This window comes from Mustela nigripes, chromosome 11 (genome assembly GCF_022355385.1).
Source record: "Mustela nigripes isolate SB6536 chromosome 11, MUSNIG.SB6536, whole genome shotgun sequence".
NCBI classification, from domain to species: Eukaryota; Metazoa; Chordata; class Mammalia; order Carnivora; family Mustelidae; genus Mustela; species Mustela nigripes.
Genome location: NC_081567.1, coordinates 8,810,036 through 8,827,583, shown reverse-complemented (window position 1 = coordinate 8,827,583; position 17,548 = coordinate 8,810,036). Strand labels below are relative to the sequence as shown.

The following is a 17,548-nucleotide window of genomic DNA, read 5'->3' as shown; positions in this document are numbered from 1 at the left end:
CTTCCTGAATGTCTCTACCTCCCTGTTTCATCCTGAGGTGGTTCTCACATGGCCCCCACCCCAAATGTGGATTAGATGCACCTCTTGGGGCACCTGGGTGGCTCAGTGGGTTGGGCCTCTGCCTTGGGCTCAGGTCACGATCTCAGGGTCCTGGGTGCCCTGCATCGGGGTCTCTGCTCAGCAGGGAACCCACTTCCCCCTCTCTCTCTGCCTGTCAAATAAATAAATAAAATCTTTAAATAAAAAAAAAAAAAAAGATGCATCTCCTTTCGTTCCCACCATAGTTCTTAACTTCCCTAATGTTGCCCCAATCATGCTGCCTGCAGCATAGGTCTCCCCCGCATAGACTCAGCTCCTTAGAAGGCAGAAAATGGGGCGGCTCTTGTGAAACCACCAGCCTGCAGCACACTCTTCTGCCCCACCTGCCTGAACTCCTTGAGGAATTCGGTATTTCCAGAAAATTGATGAGATGGGGGGGGCGGGGGGCGGGGGGCGGGGAACGAAGCTTCTAATTCAACTTGTCAATGTAAACGATACATTCCTGGGGAGCCAGAACCGCAGCTTCGCGTTTCCATCCGGATCAACTCAACAAGCCCAGCCCCAGGTCCTTCCGCACCTAAAGCTGCAACAATGTGGCTGCGCAGACCTGAGGAGCAGGGGCCGGGGGGACCCTGCAAGTTACCACCTCGATACCAGGCTCCTCGTCTTGCAACACGAGGCTGCTCTCCCGCAAACTCGTGGAGCAGGGCCTGGCCCTCGGGGCTGCGTCCGCCATTCCCACGGGCGGGGTCTGCGCGGGTCCTGTGCCCCCTGAGGGCCGAGGGCACTGGCTGCTGGGCCGTGCGGGGTGGGAGGATGGGGGGAGGGGCGCTTTGCACCGAAATGACGGATCACGGGGGACCCCATCCTCGCACTCCACCCCCAAAACTCAACCTCGTCTCCGCCCGCTCCTTCCCAGAGCCTTCCGGAGCCAGGAGCAGGAGGGGTGGTCTGGGCTGAGGTCCAGGGCCCGGACCGCACCCTCTCCGCCCGGCCCGCGGGGCGACCTTGACCTGTCTCCTTGTCAGAGCCTGCGTGGGGAGCCCCACCTGGAAACGGCTCCTCTAAGGCTCTTCCAGCCTAAATCCCGTCCTCTTCCACCTGTCTGGTGCGGACTGTCCCTCCCACTCGCGACCGCGTCTCCCCCAGCGGCCGCACGGAACGCGAGGCGCGCTACGACCCCGCCCGGACCACGCTCCCGGTGCGCAGGAAGCGGCCCTGCACCTTCCTTCCTCGCCGAGCCCCCCCGACGGACCGGATACCGCGAGATCTGGGAGGTGGGCGGGGCCGGAAGCCGGGCCCCTCTCGCGAGACCCGGCGAAGCGGCGCCGGGAGGCCGGTTGCCGTGTGGAGGTCGTTGGTGTCACTTGCCAGCCGCCCGTTCCTTCGCCTGTCGTTCCGCTCCCCGCCCGCTCCAGCCATGTTCTCCGCCTTCGCCCGCCCTGCCGGCGCCGCTCTCCGCCGCAGCTTCAGCACCTCGGCCCAGGTAGGCCGGACGACGGGTCCCCGGGCCAGCCTAGACCGCAGGGTCGTCGAGTACCGACCCGCGCCTGTGGCGCCGTGGGCCGGCCGGGATACCGGGAGGGCAGTGCGGAGAGAAAGCCCGGGAGAGGGAGGGGGGAAGCCCCCCAGCCCCGGCTCGTCCCCCCGGACCCCCCCAGAGAGCCCGCCCTGGGTCTGCACAGCTTCAGGGTTGGGAAGCTTCGGGGCTGTAGCGCCGAAAAGAATTCACGTTTGTTTGCAACTTCCCGTCGTCCTTGAGGCCACTAACCTGGTTCTTGTGGCATCCGTGCAAATAGCGTGTCCCCGTTAACTCCCCAGTGCAGGCGGACTGAGATACCGGGGGTGGGGCACTGGTCCAAGCTTGCAGTCTCCGGGCTGGACAACTACAAGTCCGCTCTCCCGGGCACTGTCCGGGGGGCTTGGATAACCCAGCTTTCCCTCTGAGAACGTGAAGACGCGGCCTCCTCCTCGGGACCCTTTTGTAGGATCCTGCTTGCGGTGGGCGGCCTGGGCCTGCCCCCAGGTGTGGTGACTGTGCAAGGCTTCTGGGAGTGCGCGAGCCGAAGCTATTTTTAGGCACCTGAAGGATGGCGTGTGTTAACACACTCCGGTGTGTGTTAGAATCACCTGCAAGCTGATGAGGCCCGGGGCCGGGTGCACGGAAGGAGGGTAGGACCTGCCCCCTTTTGCATGTGGGCCAGGTGCCCCGGTGATTCTAATAGAACTAAAGTTGGCGAACCCACGTTGCCTCTTTCAAGTATCCCACCCAGGAGGGAGTTGATTAGAAAAGGAGAGTCCAGATTTCTGTTTTAGGTTCTGTCCTTCAGCTCGGTTTCCTGTTTATAAGATTCATTTGAAAAAGAAATACACAGGAGCACCGAGTGTCCAGGCTCGCCCTGCCCCTGCTGGGCGCTGCAGGAGAGACCAAGATGAGTAAGGAGCGGCACTTGAGTGAGAGAGGCCCCAACTTAGGACCGGTGGAGGTGCCCGAGGCTGATGCTGAGGAGCGGGGGAAGGAAGGGAACCGAGCTCCGGTAAGATTGTGGGATTTGCTGAGGGACGGTTGGCTGAGGGGGACCAGAATGAAGGACACCAAGACGTCGGGCTTTGGAAATTGCTGGGATGGGAAAGGCTGTTGGAGGAGAGTGGGTTTGGGTAGGGGAGGGTATTAGGAGCTCCGTTTGAGATGGTAAGTTCAAAATGCATATGGGACATAGAGGTGGTGATGCTGAGAAGGAACTGGAGTAAGTCAGAATGATGAGATTGAGAGAAAGAAGTACATTGGTCTAGAGACTTTGGATCCTGTGTCCTTTTTTTTTTTTTTTTTTTTTTTTTAAAGAGTCGGGAGGGGGAGAGGTAGAGGGAGAAAGAATCTTGTGCAGAGCCCATACCTAGTGCAGAGTCTGGGGTTCAATCCCACAGCCCTGAGATCACGACCCAAGTGGAAATCAAGAGGCTTAACTAACCAAGCCACCTAGGTGCTCCTGAATCTGGTATCCTTAAGAGTAAAAATGTAGGGGCCCCTGGGTGGCTCAGTGGATTAATGCCTCTGCCTTCAGCTCAGGTCATGATCCCAGGGTCCTGGGATGAGTCGCACATCGGGCTCTCTGCTCAGCAGAGGAGCCTGCTTCCTCCTCTCTCTCTCTCTGCCTGCTTGTGATCTCTTTCTGTCAAATAAATAAATTTTTTTTAAAAAGGGAGTAAAAATGTATCAAGAGCATGGCCTCGATATATTTATTTCTGTGGGTGTACACTAATATATATGTTATAACACAAGAAATAGAACTTTAAAAGCAAACCATAATAGACTTACATTGTAGAGCAAACTTAGAAATGAGGGAAGTGTTACCCCTTTGCAGAAGTTGCTGCGTGTGTGCTGTTGACAACCAACTCCTCAATGCAGAGAAGATCTGCAGGTTTGGTGACTGGTCTTCTGCAAAGAGATCATAAGTTAATCTCCACAGTACTGCAGATTCTGTCTACACTGTGAAGATTCCACCCCTGAAGGGCTGTGTTTTTATCCATATTAACGAAATTGATGAAACTTTGTAATATACAAATAATGACGTCACCTCAACACAAAGCAACAGAATGAGTGAGGTCATCTTAGGTATTGTAAGGGACTGATTTACTTAAAGACCCTAGTGAGGTCATCAAGTCAGTCTCTCTCCTTTCTTTCCTTTTCTTCCATTCCGTTCCTTCTCTTTCTCTTTTTCTTTCTCTTCCTTTCCCTTCTTTGCTCCCTCTTGCTTTCTTTCTTCCCTCCCTCCATCCCTCTTCCTGTCTTTTCTTCCTTCTCTTCTCTTCTCTCTCTCTCTGATGTTGGGCTCCGCAGCGGAACCTTGGAAGTCAGGCTGAGTAATCTGGCCATAAGGGACTTCGAGGAGATTTTTCAGTGAGGAAATGAAATGATTAAAAGTTAGTTTTCAGAAAGATGGTTTTGAGGTAGAGCCGTAGATAATAGAATGGGAACGGAAGGTAAGGGAGGTGTTTGAGATGTCAGGTTTTCCGTGTCCTAACTGGGTGTCTCTGATAAGGGAAGAGAGGCAGGAAATGGTTCTGAGGGTTTGAATTTGGGAGAACACCGGTCCTATTTGGGAGCAGGGTGGGAGAGGTAGAAAGCATACATTTATTTAGACAGTTAGGTTTATGGGACCCCTGGAGTGCCTAACAGAGCTGGGAATGTGAGAGTTGGAATCAGAGGTCCCTAGGAACAGAGACAAGATGTGAGTCATGACTGACGATCTAGAAGTAGAGACTGCCAGACCTCAGTTCTGGGTTGATCTGGCTAGTTAAGTTTCCTGGGAAGTCAAGGGTCCCCCTTTATAGCACCAATTTAAAAAAAAAAATCAAAACTGAAGTCAAGATTTTTGGTTTTATGTGCTTTTAGAGTTTACCTTTCTTAAGCAGATGACACAGCTTGGGTTTTGTTTGGGCTTTGGTTTCAGGGTTTGATAACCAAAGTCCATTATTACTAGGGGCCATTGTTGTAAAATACAGTCTGTGGTGAGAGTCTAGGGACCCAAAGCAGATGGCTGTCCAAGAGGACATGTGTGGGACTTTGGGTTCCTGTCCCCGCTATTAGTCTGTCTCTTTCCCTGGCAGCTGTCTGCTGGCCCAGAGTAGGCTCCCTTCTCATTCATAAGGTTAGGGTACAAATAAGCTCACTGAGGACTGTTTTGTTTGGGCCTTGAGTGAGCCCTAATGGGAAAGGGTACCTTTTATATAATGAGAGTGAGCTGTAGGCCATGGCTTAGACTAGATGGGGTTTTTTTAAGCCCAGATTGAAGGGTCAAGTTGCCCGTGTTTGGCTTGTGTCCCACATCCTCATTTGCTATCTTTTGGGGCCCAGGTGTATTACGACTTCTGGGCCTCAGTTCCTCATCTGTAAAATGAGTCAGTTAATATTGCTTAATGGAGTTCTGAGCGTCAGATAAGGAAAGACCTAGCTCAGTTCCAGCTACAGGACAGACTGACACATGGCCCTTGGCTACCATTTTGCTTTTGGTATTCCCAGTAGATAAGGTTGCTGGGTGGTGTGAGTTTCAGGTGAAGTCCTACTGTATAATAAATTCTGCCCCTCGTGGGAAAGGTTACCAGGAGGCAGTCATTGACTTAGTTGTTGGAAATGGATGGGGTGGGGGTGGTGGTAAGCCCCATTTGGTCACCATCCTTCACAGACTCCTCTTCCTCCCTAAATGCTGGTGTTCACAGGGCTCTGTCCCTAGTGCGCCTGTCACTGTGTTCCCCTTTGTGCTTTCTGGGGCTGCCAGTAATCTCAGTGCAGATGCATCGTGCCTCCAGACCAAGCCTTTAGCCTACTGGCACGTGTGTGTCTGGATGTTTCAAGGGGCTCAAACCCAGCATGCAAAATGAGACTCATTATCCTTTCTCCAAGACCCCTTACCCCTCCTCAGTTCCGTATCTTGCTTCAAGGCAATGTTGTCCACTCAGGCCGGCAAGTTGTCATCGCAGGTTCCTCCCTCCACTCAGCAGCTGTATGGAAGTGGAAGGGGGTGACCGAATCTCTTGTAGCCTGCCCATCCTTGCTTGCCTGGATCCCACCCTTGAGTCATGCTTGGACTGTTGCAGTAGTCTCACTGCCTCCGTTCTTGGATATTTCCAGGCCATCTTCCATGCTGCCTCATAACCTTTTTAAAACACTGGGGTGTCTGGGTGGCTCAGTCAGTTAAGTGACTGCCTTCAGCTCAGGTCATGATCCCAGGGTCCTGGGCAGGGGGCTCCCTGCTCACTGGGGAGCCTGCTTCTCCCTCAGCTGCTACCCCTACTTGCGTTCTCTCGTGTGCTTCTCTGTCAAATAAAAATGAAATCTTTTTAAAATAAATAAATAATGAAATGCAGTTCTGGACACGTTTTTCTCAGCTTCTAAGGCCTTTCACCGTTCCCTGTTGCCCAGAAGGACCAGATAGACTCTGCTAGACTCTCAGCTTCGGCCCTACCTTCTTCCTCCACATGCATCCAACAACGCCCGAGCCATAGGGGACTGCTTCCCTTCGCTGGGCCATACTCCACAGCTCCTCCCCCCTAGCATCCATCTGGTAAACTGCTCCTCCTCCAAAGCCCCCTCTCACACTTTCTCTCCTAGTGTCTCCCTCCCTGACACTTGTCACACTAGATGCTGTTTTTTGGTCCGCACGCCTTTGGGTTCGCAGGTCTTGTTGGTGCTGGCAAGTCAGTCCGGCGTGTGGCAGGTAGGAAGTCCGTGCCTGTTAAATTGGAGGTGAGCCTTAAACATGAATAAGCAGCCCCTTTTGGAAGACAGTCTGGCACTTCCTCAAAGATTAAACGTGGAGTTGCCACCTGACTCCTCAGTCCCACTCCTTGGTATAAGAAAAAGAAGGGGATTAAGCGATTGCTAGTCCTTAGATGTACTTAGCTCTGGAGTGGCTGCTGTCTTTAGACTTTTAGCTCCACTAAGGTGACCAATAAACTGACAGAAACCCTGCTAGCTCCAGCCTTCTAGGTGCTGGCAAGGCAGTCGAGTCTCTCAGCTGTCACTTTTTAACCCTTCCTGCAGCTGACATGCCCAGAGCCACCTGCTGCGTGTTCTGCCGGGCGTGGTGTGGGGCCACAGTGATCTCAGGCTCCAGCCAGTGCCAGAGTCACCCAGAAATCTGGCTGGAAACACAGAGGCCTGAGCCCTGTCCTGCTTCAAAGAGCCTGGCTCTCTGTGGGCGTTGTCAGCCCGGTGGGTGATCCTGCTAGACCCAGAGTGTGGGGCACGGGTACCGAGGCTGCAGATCGACTGAACTGTGGGGAAAGGAGCCTTCCGAAACGTGCATCCCTCCTGATGCTCCGTGCACCCCTCATCAGCTCCCTGTCCCCTGCCAGAGCCAGCAGGGCTCTTCCCATTCCTGCTTCCCCACATGACCGGCCTGTCAGTAGGTGCCCAGTATGGTTGTTTCTAGTTTTTAAAACTGGAGGTTGAAGGGAAGGTTGCCTGAGTAAAGCTTGTTCATCTTTCGGGGGCTGTTTGCGGTAGGACCCTGACTGTCACAACATCTGTGGACCTAAGTTCCCTGTTTTCCTGAGATAAGCCTCTCTGCTTCAGAAGGAAACTGGACCTTTGGACCAGGCACCAGCGCAATAAAAGACGCCTAGTGCGGTGTATTTTATAGGCGTTCATGTGACTACTTCTAATACTGATTCTGTATTGAGTCCTTTCTCTGTGTCTCTTTTTAGAAAAATGCTAAAGTGGCCGTGCTGGGCGCTTCTGGAGGAATCGGGCAGCCCCTGGCGCTTCTCCTCAAGAACAGTCCCTTAGTGAGCCGCCTGACCCTCTACGATATCGCTCATACGCCCGGGGTGGCCGCAGATCTGAGCCACATCGAGACCAGAGCGACCGTGAAAGGTAACCAGACATGCTGTGCCTGGAGACTTTGCTCCCCTTCTCCCCAGCAGACCAGAGTCCAGGTGATAGGACACGGTTCCTCAGTGGAAGTAGATCAGAGACTCGGTTTCCACGTTCATCATGGAGTTGAATTCACGAATGACTACGTCTTTCTGTACTTGAGCCTGTAAAGATTTAAATAGCGTCTTTCAGAAAAACAGAGGTGGTCTAATCTTCCCATTTTTAGTTTTTTTCCTCATGTAAAAAGTAATAGGATGGGGAAGGGGAACTTTCAGGGACTTCCAGAGTTGGGGGGCCATAGGAATGCTGTCTCCCGTGGGCTGCACGTTGCCTTCATGTGCTGTGGGCCGGCCGGCCCATCACCCCGGGCTCCTCTTCCAGCTTCTTAGAAGCACAGCCTTCTTTGGGAAAGCTGCTCTTCCTGTAAAGTCCCAGATTGCGGGCCAGAGAGGTGGTAGTAATTCCTGTCTCTGCTGCCGGCGTGTGGGGTTGCCCCGCGGGACAGTATCCACACGCGTCTTCCGCCTGCAGGCACAACTCGGGAGGTCAGCTGTGAGCTGGGACGTTTATGTGCCTTCTGGAGTCTCTGAATGTGTTTGCTCGTTGTCTTTTGGAGCTTCTGAAAGCTCCTGCCATAAGGGAAAAGCCTAAATCAAAGCAGATTTTAGTCATTGGAGCAAATTTCCCTGGTAACCTTTGAAAATGGACCTTTTTCCCCTCAGATGATAGGAATAAACAAAAGAGATACCAGTATTAGATGTATTACTTTAGCAGCACCATGATTTTCTCATGGAGCTTTCGGCGTGTCTTATGATCTGACCCCACGGAGATGGAGCTTTTGTTAGGACGACTGGGCGGTGGTGGGGGGAGAGGGAATAAGCCGCTCTTGGAACTGGGAGCCAGGAAGGCCTTAGAGGTACCAGCGGGTCCAGTAAAGACAAGCGGCTGAGCTTGGTTTGGTGGGGGAGGGGGGTGGCGAAAGGGTTGATCCTTTCCACGGGGGTGGGCCCCAGGCAGTGGGAGGCTGGGGGAAAGCGGTATGAAGCGGGGCTGGGACCGTCAGACCCGCGAGCGGCAGTGGTCAGGGAGCACTTCGCAGGGGGGCTTTGCGGCCCTTCTGGGGGCCTGGGGTTGACACTGGACCCAGCAGGTGCCGTCTTGCCCTGGCTCCATCCCCACAGATGTCCTCGGCTCTCCAGATCAGAGAATGTGAACTTTCTCTCTCCTGGGGCGGTGTCTAGGCTACCTCGGACCTGAGCAGCTGCCGGATTGCCTGAAAGGCTGCGATGTGGTGGTTATCCCAGCCGGAGTCCCCAGAAAACCAGGTGCGTGTTCGGAGGCCTTGCCTTGCCTCGCATCCCCCTGCCCGTCCGGTGGGGACGTGGTTTTCCCTTATACCGGACTGAGTCCGTGTCTCTGTGGCAGAGAAGAATTCCAGAGAAATCCCTTTCTTGGCCTGGCCCATGTCTGCCGTGTCTGTGCCCTGCCTGGTCTGGTGCTCCCGGTCTGGTGCTCCCAGGCACCCTGTCTTCCCGGAGTGCCCTTCCCCCACCTGCTGCTCTGGAGCTCTTACTGGCCCTTTTGGAGCCTCCTCAGGTCGCTCCCTCCCTAAGCCCCCTCCCCACGCTCCAGCCCCCCACAAGCCGCTGTGTGAGCACTTGTCACTCTAGGCTGCCTTTCCTACAAGATAGATTGGCTTGGAAGAGGGACCCTGTCCCGCTCACACTTGGCTTCCCTCTAACAACTGCCACACGGCGCCGGGCAGGCAGCGGGCAGATCATCCCGTGCTCTGTGAACATCTTGATTTGGATCACTCTCAGGCATGACCCGGGATGACCTGTTCAACACCAATGCCTCCATCGTGGCCACCCTGACCGCGGCCTGTGCCCAGCATTGCTCCGAGGCCATGATCTGCATCATTTCGAATCCGGTGAGTTCTGCTGGCAGAGGCCACTGATGCCATTCCTGACGCCCCCAGTGAGCAGGAGGAGGAGGCAGGAGGTGCTTACCGGGACCAAAATACAGTGAAGGGGCCGCAGCAGACACATCGGATGAACCAAGTGTGAATTCCAGCCTGCTTTTTCCCACCACTGCATGCCTTTGGACACATCACTTCCCCTCTCTGTGTCCGTTCCCCATGCACAACGTCCCTTGTTGAGGCCTGAACGTGGTGGCCCATTCACTTCCCTTACCCTGTTCTGCTCGGGGTTTGCAGCTTCTGGTCCCCCATCAGGCTTGCTCAGCCACCCCGGGCCCTGCTCACGGCTTTTGTGGGAGCTTCTCCTTCAATCTCGAAAGCGCATGTGCTGCACCCTCCCCGAGAAGACCACGGCACCCCCCCGCGGCCCCCCAGCAGTGCCATGGGTCGCATTTATTATTCTTGCCTCCCTCCCGGGGCGGAAGCGCAGTGACAGTGATGTTGACTGAGGACGTGCCTGCCAGGCCTCCCCTAGAGCTTGTTCCCAGGGCCTCTGGGGAGCCGATCGCCAAGTAGCTCTCCCTCGGGGTGGTCACCACTTTGGCTGGGACGCTTGCCTAGCACCTGACGGAAATCCCGTGGCTGTGTCTTCATGATGCCCTCTCTGGGCACCAGGCGCTGTGTTAGCACTTGCTGTATATTAAGTTCCAGAACCTTCACGGCCTCAAGGAGGTGGTCGTCTCTGCTGTGAGGAAACCACTCTCCTGGGCTTAACCTCACAGGGTGGCTGAGCTGGGACTTGTTCCCGGGGCTGCCTGAGGTCTTGGCCCTGTGTAGTGCGGTGCTGTGTCCAGGTGTCGGCCCCAGTGGGCACGGGCCGTGTCTCGTGGGGCCAGCCTCACCTGTTAGGTTGACAGCCTGAAGGTCACGTGCACTTCCGAACTGCGGGCCCTCGAAGGGTTGTTTGAGGAGGGGAGAATAGGAAGTCAGCACACTGACCTGTTCCGTAGTGACGGCGGGTTGCCCACAGAAAATGTTATCAGGACGGTTTGGCCCCTTAGGACTTGGCCCCCGGTCTGGGGAAAAGATGTCGTGTGTGGCTTGTCTCTCAGGATGCAAGGCAAGTCCCGCCTCTCTCTTGCATTTGCCAGGTGAACTCCACCATCCCAATCGCAACGGAAGTTTTCAAGAAACACGGGGCATACAATCCCAATAAAATCTTCGGGGTGACGACCCTGGACATCGTCAGAGCCAACACGTTCATTGCAGAACTGAAGGTAAGAGCCGCATTGGGTGTCCCTCAGGCTCCCCCTCAGCCGTCCGAGGCTGAGCGGCGGACATAGGAGACCAGGGGGTCTCCAGTGCTCTTGGAGCTGCCTCTGTCGGGGAGAGGAGCTCTCAGGTTTCGTTGGGGGGGGGTCCACCCAGCCCCCCGCACGTTTCAACCACAGCCAGCCAGAGTGTTCACGCCACTCCCTCTCTGTCCCCCTGGTGCGTGGGAGGGTCCGGGCTTTTTCCTCGGGTTTCTCGTTGCCTCAGCTGGGCTGTAGTCTCGAAGTTCATGGCCTCTGAAAACTAGAACAGGATTCGCCTGCTGATTGGTAGAGAAATGATAAAATTGGCAAACATGAAGTATTGGGGGTCATTCCTGAACTCCCGAGATGTCAGGATCGTCGTTCCCAGCAGTCGTTCTGACTGCAGTCGCCTCTGGCTCACTGGGCCCTTGCTGGGGGGCAGGGGGTGTTAGCACCAGTGCCAGCCCTGGTGTCCTCCGTGCCCCTCGCAGCTCGTTGGTGGATCCAGCAGCACCGCTTCTTTAGGCCTGAAGCAGTGTCCCTCTGGAGCTTCGGGCCGTCTTTTTCTGCCTTTGCAGAGGAGGGGGCCAGTAGGAGCAGTTGTCCTGCACCCATAAGACTGTTGACCTTGATCTTACTGCCCCGTGCCCCAGACAGGTCCGCCCTGGAGTGGGGTGCCCTGCTCTCGTTCATGCTGCAGCCCCTCTCCGAGGGACAGGGGTCCCTTGGGACTCAAGAGCCAGCAGAATTGGATCAGCACTTGGGTGCGGATGTGGAGGGTGGTTGAGTCAGGACAGGCTTTCCCGAGGAGCGTGCGCTCCCACTGAGTCTGACCAAGAACAGGCCGGTAGGTGGGGGTCGAGCCTCCTGGGGCTCCCGGCGCTGCTTCCTGGGAGCCCCAGTGTTCATTGTCTGGGCTCTCTGGGTGCTTCCAGCTCTTGGGGCCCAAAGCACGCCATCTCCCCCGGCCTCTGGTCCTGCTGCCACAGGCTAACTGCACATGACTTAGATGACTTAGAATTACAGAAAATGAGAAATCCCTGTCCTCTGTTGCACCAGCCACATTTCAGATCCTCGGTGGCGACATAGACTCCTGCATTGTCACAGACAGCTCTGTGGGACGGGGCTGTCACAGACTGGGAAGTTCTTTCTGCGGTGGAGGAAAGGGCATCTTGGGCCCTGGGAGAGAACTTAGTGCTTATCGAGCTTCAGTTCAGGGACGTGTCCTCTCCCTCAGGCTCTCGGGCATTCTGGAAATATCTTGAATTGTATCAGGAATGAAAGTTGACCCTTAAAGCTCCAGTGTCTGGAGCCTCCTTCGGTCCTCTCGGCCATATTCCGCCTCCTTGGCCACCTTCTCGGCTTTTGGGATAGATTCGTTTTCTTGACGCCCCAGGCCTTTGCTCTTGATGCTGCTTTTGCCTGGAACAGCCTTCCTTTGGCAAAGTCCTGCCTTTCCTTCCCAGATGACCTGACGTCTGTCCCAGAAAGCTTCTCCCAGGCTGATGAAGTGTTCCCCTTGCTGCCAGGGCCACCCCGTGTGGCCATCTCAGGGGCGCCACTTGAGTCTGCCTCATAATCGACGGTGAGGGTCTCAAAAGCAGGGGCTCTGTCCACACCTGTGTCGCTGGTCACCAGCACACTGCCTTGGCACAGAGGCGCCGCTGTGTGAGCATCCTGCTCTGTGGACTTGGTCCTGAGGGTCTGCCCCCTCTCGATGCTGGGTCTCCCTTCTTGGGACAAGGCGGGTTCCCAACTTGGGGCTGCTCTCTCCAGCAGCTGCGGCGTTTGGGGAAGGTGACGTCATGGGGGACTGCTCACTTCCTCCCATAACTCCCACCTGAGTTTTTCTTTTCTTTTCTTTTTTTTCTTTTGCGGGCCAGTGGAAGAAATACCTGGTCCACAGATTTGTGGGGGCGTTGTGCCTCCCGTTTAACCCATGAATCAGCCTCTCCTGTTAAGCCCTGACAAAGAACCATGATGTTCTGGCCCCTTGCAGCTCCGTTTTATTCTGTCCTGATCACTGTTTGAGGTGACAGACTTCTCACCCCCGGGGTTTTCTGGAATTGTTCTGAATTTTGCTCTCCAGTCAGAGGGAGGGAATTGGACTCGTTCTCTGTGACAGAGGGTGGGGACGTGAATCTGGGCTGGTGCGTGACGAATGACCTTAGCTCTGGGGAAACGACTATCCTCTGATTCTCAGAAGATACCAGACTGACGGGGACCAATGTGGGGATCCTACAAGGAGGCAGAATTCTGCTCCCTGTAAAGGAAGACCCCCATAGGGACCTCACCGGGTGACCCGTACTCCTCTCCGTGATGTTCCACAGGTGGCGGGCCATGGTAGGCGATCAGACCACAGCTGGACTCGGGCTTCTGTGGTGTCTTTGTTCTGGCTTCTGTGGATTTTTCCAGTGTTGGTGCTTTAGGAGGATATGACATAGTTTATTCTCAAAGAGCTTTAAAAATTAACAGAGCTCCAGGGGTGCCTGGGTGGCTCAGTGGGTTAAAGCCTCTGCCTTCAGCTCAGGTCATGATCCAGGGTCCTGGGATCGAGCCCCGCATCAGGCTCTGTGCTCGGTGGGGAGCCTGCTTTCTCCTCTCTCTCTCTGCCTGCCTCTCTGTCTACTTGTGATCTCTGTCAAATAAGTAAAAAAAAAAAAAAATTAACAGAGCTTCATACTTTGATGGCCAGGGTCTGGATCCTGCACGAGTCAATGTTCCAGTCATTGGCGGCCATGCCGGGAAGACCATCATCCCCCTGATCTCGCAGGTAAGTGTGTCACTGTGCCAGGAAGCCACACCTTCAGGAGCTTCTGCCTCGAGGTACTGAAGACAGAGCGACAAAGAACTAAGCATCTGTCATACTTTGAGAAGATTCCTGCTAGGAATACAGACAGCCCCAGCCATTGTCCAGGGTTGGGGGTGGGGCAGGCGGATTCTTGAGTGGCCTGCGGGGCTGTGGTCAGGGTCCAGCACTTCAGGGGTCCATGCCTGTGGCAGTGAGTGTGGTCAGAAGGTGCTCACAGCGGCCGACACCCAGCACACAACGAAAACTGCTGTAAGAAATCCCCGAAATCGCAGTTGGGTCAGGGCAGGCACAGCTGCTTTATTTAAAAATGATTAGAGGGGTGCCCAGCTGACTCCCATTAGTAGAATTTGGCACCCTTGATCTCAGCTTTATGAGTTTGAGCCCCACGCTGGGTGTATAGATTACTTACAATTTAAAAAAATAATAAATTGAGTGGAGACAAGGTGAGTACCACCAAGGATAAGATAAATTAAGTCAGTTTCTGTCCCTGAGTAAAACGCACTGAGAAGGACGCAAAATATTTATGCTGTTCCTGCCAAAAGTGCGTATAACTTTATGAGAAAAGCATGAAAAAAACCTTCTATAAAATCTAACATCGTGGAGGTTCTACAAAACCAGCAGCCAGCCCTCTTGACAAGTGTCTGGGAAGACAGGACTGCTAGGGGACCAACTGAGGTGGGCCCCTGCATGGGAACTGGGGACAGGAAAGGGACAGCAGTGAGCAAGTGGGTGACATTTGTGTAAGGTCTGTACGTCATGTATCGGTGATAACTTCCTGGTCTTCATAATTGCGCTGTGGTTACGTAAGATGCTAAGGTTAGGGTAAGCCGAGTGTGGGAAAGCTCTGTGCTGTTTTTACAACTTCTCTCTAAAATTAGTCCAAAATATTAAAGGGTCTTTTAAAATGAGTAGGGATGGGTGGTGGGTGGCGCCTAGCTGACTCCATTGGTGGAACACGTGACTCCATTTCAGGTCGTGGGTTCAAGCCCCGCATTGAGTGTGGAGCCTACTTTGAAAAAAGGTGCAGCGGGGGGTGGGTGTAAGGGCCACGTTACAGCAAAGTTGACTTTTTCTTTAAAGCAGAGTCGGTCTCGGTTTCTGTGTAGTGGCAGTGCGGGGCGGGGTGGGGAGTGTCTCCCCTGAGTGGGGGAGGAGAGCGTGGGGTCTGGGACTGGTGGCTCACGTGGTCCCTGTGGCTTTGGCTCGCAGTGCACTCCCAAGGTGGACCTTCCCCAGGACCAGCTGACAGCCGTGACGGGGCGGATCCAGGAGGCCGGCACGGAGGTGGTGAAGGCCAAAGCTGGAGCAGGTGGGTTCCCGGGGGCAGCGCCCGGGTGGACTGCTGATGCCAGAGGCTGAAGACTGGAAAGGCCCGGGCAGGCAGCAAATGCTTTTCTCGGCTTCCTATATGTTCTCTGGCTGAGCCAGCCTGATGGCCGGGAGCAGCCGGCTTTGTGGAGTGGCTCGGCGCTGAAGGTCGTGCCATCCCTGCGTTTGTCAAGGCACGAGATGCCAACCCAGATCCTGCACAGCCGACGCGGAGGGCTTTGCAGCTGCTGGGTTTAGCTGCAGGGCCGGCTGGTCTGGATCTTGTGGCCACGATGCTTATTTGACCCAACCTGGTTCTCCTAGGCTCCGCCACCCTGTCCATGGCGTATGCCGGAGCGCGGTTTGTCTTCTCCCTCGTGGATGCGATGAACGGAAAGGAAGGCGTCGTCGAGTGTTCCTTCGTGAAGTCCCAGGAGGCAGACTGCGGCTACTTCTCCACGCCCTTACTGCTGGGGGTGCGTATGGGCTGCGTCTCTGTGTTTCTTGATGAGACACTCACTCTACCTCAAGGCAGCCGTGACTGTCCCGAAGGAAAGGCCTCCCTCCACCAGACCCAGAGAGGATGCCCAACTAAGGTTTCCTGCTTCCCTGCCTTACCGCCACGGGTTTTCTTCTGGAGCATGGTCTAGGTTGTCCCCTCAAAGTGCTGGCGTCTAGGATGGAGCCCTTCCGGTCCCGTTGCTTGGCCAGGCTGTTGAGAGGCAGCTGTCCAGTCTAGTGACTGCCCGAGTGTTCGGGGAGCAGACCCCACCGGGGCTCTTGCACGCACACGGTCTAGCCAGCTTTCTGTTTCCGACGCAGCTGCCGACGTCAGGCAGAAGGGTGGTTGCCTTCATCTCCTGCCCAGAATGAAACGGTCTGTCGACGTTCCGTGCCACCCAGAAACCCTTCCCACAGACGCCCCAATGTCCAAAGATCCCTGAGAACGTGGCCCCAGGCCTCAGGGACCCCGTGGAGTGGAGAGACAGTCACTAAGCAGACTAATTCTGGAACTGTGGGGTGTGGCAGGCTGTGCAGGCCCTGGGGTCAGGGCAGGCTCTCTGGGGAGGCGACTGGGAAGCTTCGGCTGCTGGCGCAGGCACACCCACTCAGCCGTGCGGGTGACAGTGACAGACACCTGTTTTCCTGACGTCTCCCCTCTCCCTACGTGATTACATTGGACTTGGGTGGATATTACCAATTTGGTGGCAGCCCAGAACCCGAAAGTCTGCTCCATGCCCGGGAGAATGACATTCGGTGCTGCTGGGGATTGAGTGCTCCGTGGCCCAAGCCGCCCACAGGCGTTCTCACGGCCTCCTCTGGGGTGGATAGTCCGCCCGTTTTCTGGATAAGGAAACCGCCTTGGCTAAGGTGCGCATGGAGTGAGTGCTGGGGTCCGGATGGGGGCAGCTTGCCCGAACCCCGGGCTCCACGCGCAGCTCACACATGGTGGTCGGGCTCCCTCCCGGGTGGGTGGGCCGGGCAGGGTTGTGAAGTTACGCATCAGGTTTTCCTCAACAGCCTCGTTCATGGAAACCTGGTGTAAAATTTACAGCATCACAGTGATCTTTCTTAATTTTTTTAAATTGTCCGATTTTATCCCCTCCCGTCTCCTCCAGAAAAAGGGCATCGAGAAGAATCTGGGCATCGGCAAGATCTCCCCTTTCGAAGAGAAGATGATAGCGGAAGCCATCCCCGAGCTGAAGGCGTCCATCAAGAAGGGCGAGGACTTCGTGAAGAACATGAAGTGAGCGGGCGGCCCGCGGCGGTCCGTCGCCCTAACTCGTGAAAGCATCGTGTCTTTGTAAAGCCGTTTCCCGCCCCCGTGTTCGCGTCTGTTAAACACGAGTGGCGTGCTGGCGTCGTCCTCCCTGGACCGACTCTGGGCGCATCAGTAAAAGCAGGCTTTGGTTTTCTTTTTCAAGGTCTCAGCAAGCGTGATTTCTTCCCCGTTCAGGCTGCTGCTTGGGGGGGCCGTCTGGTGTCTCCGTGAACCAGAATGAGAGATGACTTTAAATATCAGGCTGACGCGTGCTGGTTCCAGCAGCAGCTCTGAGAACGTGTGAAAAGTTGAGCAGTAGCTGTCCCTCCTGACCCTGCTCTGCAGCGCTGCCTCCCTCCGCTGACGAGCCCGGGGAAGGCTCGGCTCCGGCCCGGCTCTTCAGTGTCCCGAGGTGACAGCTGGTGGCCCATGCCCAGCTGCCCTTCCCAGGTTCATGTGGCAGACTCTGGCTCAGCCTACAGCTCCGGCTTCTCCCATCGGAGCTGCCTCAGCTGACCTCTGTCCTGCTCCGAGTCTCCTCCTCCCCCGCCCAGCCCGGTCTCCGGGCAGGGGGCCGTGCTAGGCCAGAGTTGGGGTGAAGGCGGGAGCAGGGGCGGGAATCAATGCCAGCTGCCGAGGCAGCGTGGGGGACACAGGAGGGCTGGCCTCCTGTCCCCATTGGGGGCTGAACAAGAACTTGGTTGTATCCTCTGGGCTTGGGGTAAATGGGGGATTAGAGCAGGACCTGTTCCCGTTAGCGTCTGGTGTGCTCTGTTCAGTGGAAGGGGGAGCTGAGAGCCCCACTCTTGGGAAGGAACTTGGGCGGCAGCAGGTGATGACCTAGTGACATGGTCAAAGGGCAGGTGGGGGCGGAGCTCTGCCCTGGGCGGGGATACTTCTCCATCTACAGCTGCTTTCCTTAAAATGGGTATTACCGTGACATCATTGTTTCCTTATAAGAGTCACAGGCATCCACTGTTTAAAACCTAAAATGTGGGGCACCTGGGTGGCTCAGTCTGTTAAGCGTTAATCCCAGATC

General features: G+C 55.5%; 2 protein-coding genes across 3 annotated transcripts in view; one reads left to right on the top strand and one right to left on the bottom strand.

Moving 5' to 3' along the window:
* Positions 1–1,250, bottom strand: part of STYXL1 (serine/threonine/tyrosine interacting like 1) — a 53,133-nt gene extending 51,883 nt beyond the window's left edge. For both annotated transcript variants that reach the window (XR_009406947.1, XM_059414663.1), the window contains exon 1: positions 1,089–1,250. The gene's annotated coding sequence lies outside the window, so the exon portion shown is untranslated. The remainder of the gene's footprint in view (positions 1–1,088) is intronic.
* A 92-nt stretch (positions 1,251–1,342) lies between these two features.
* On the top strand, positions 1,343–16,671 carry MDH2 (malate dehydrogenase 2). The gene is made up of 9 exons (XM_059414662.1): positions 1,343–1,525; positions 7,246–7,414; positions 8,656–8,739; positions 9,235–9,344; positions 10,484–10,609; positions 13,323–13,400; positions 14,649–14,748; positions 15,072–15,223; positions 16,367–16,671. The coding sequence occupies exons 1-9, from the start codon at positions 1,460–1,462 to the stop codon at positions 16,496–16,498; spliced, it is 1,017 nt and encodes a 338-aa protein (XP_059270645.1). The 5' UTR covers positions 1,343–1,459; the 3' UTR covers positions 16,499–16,671.
* Positions 16,672–17,548: the final 877 nt, after the last annotated feature.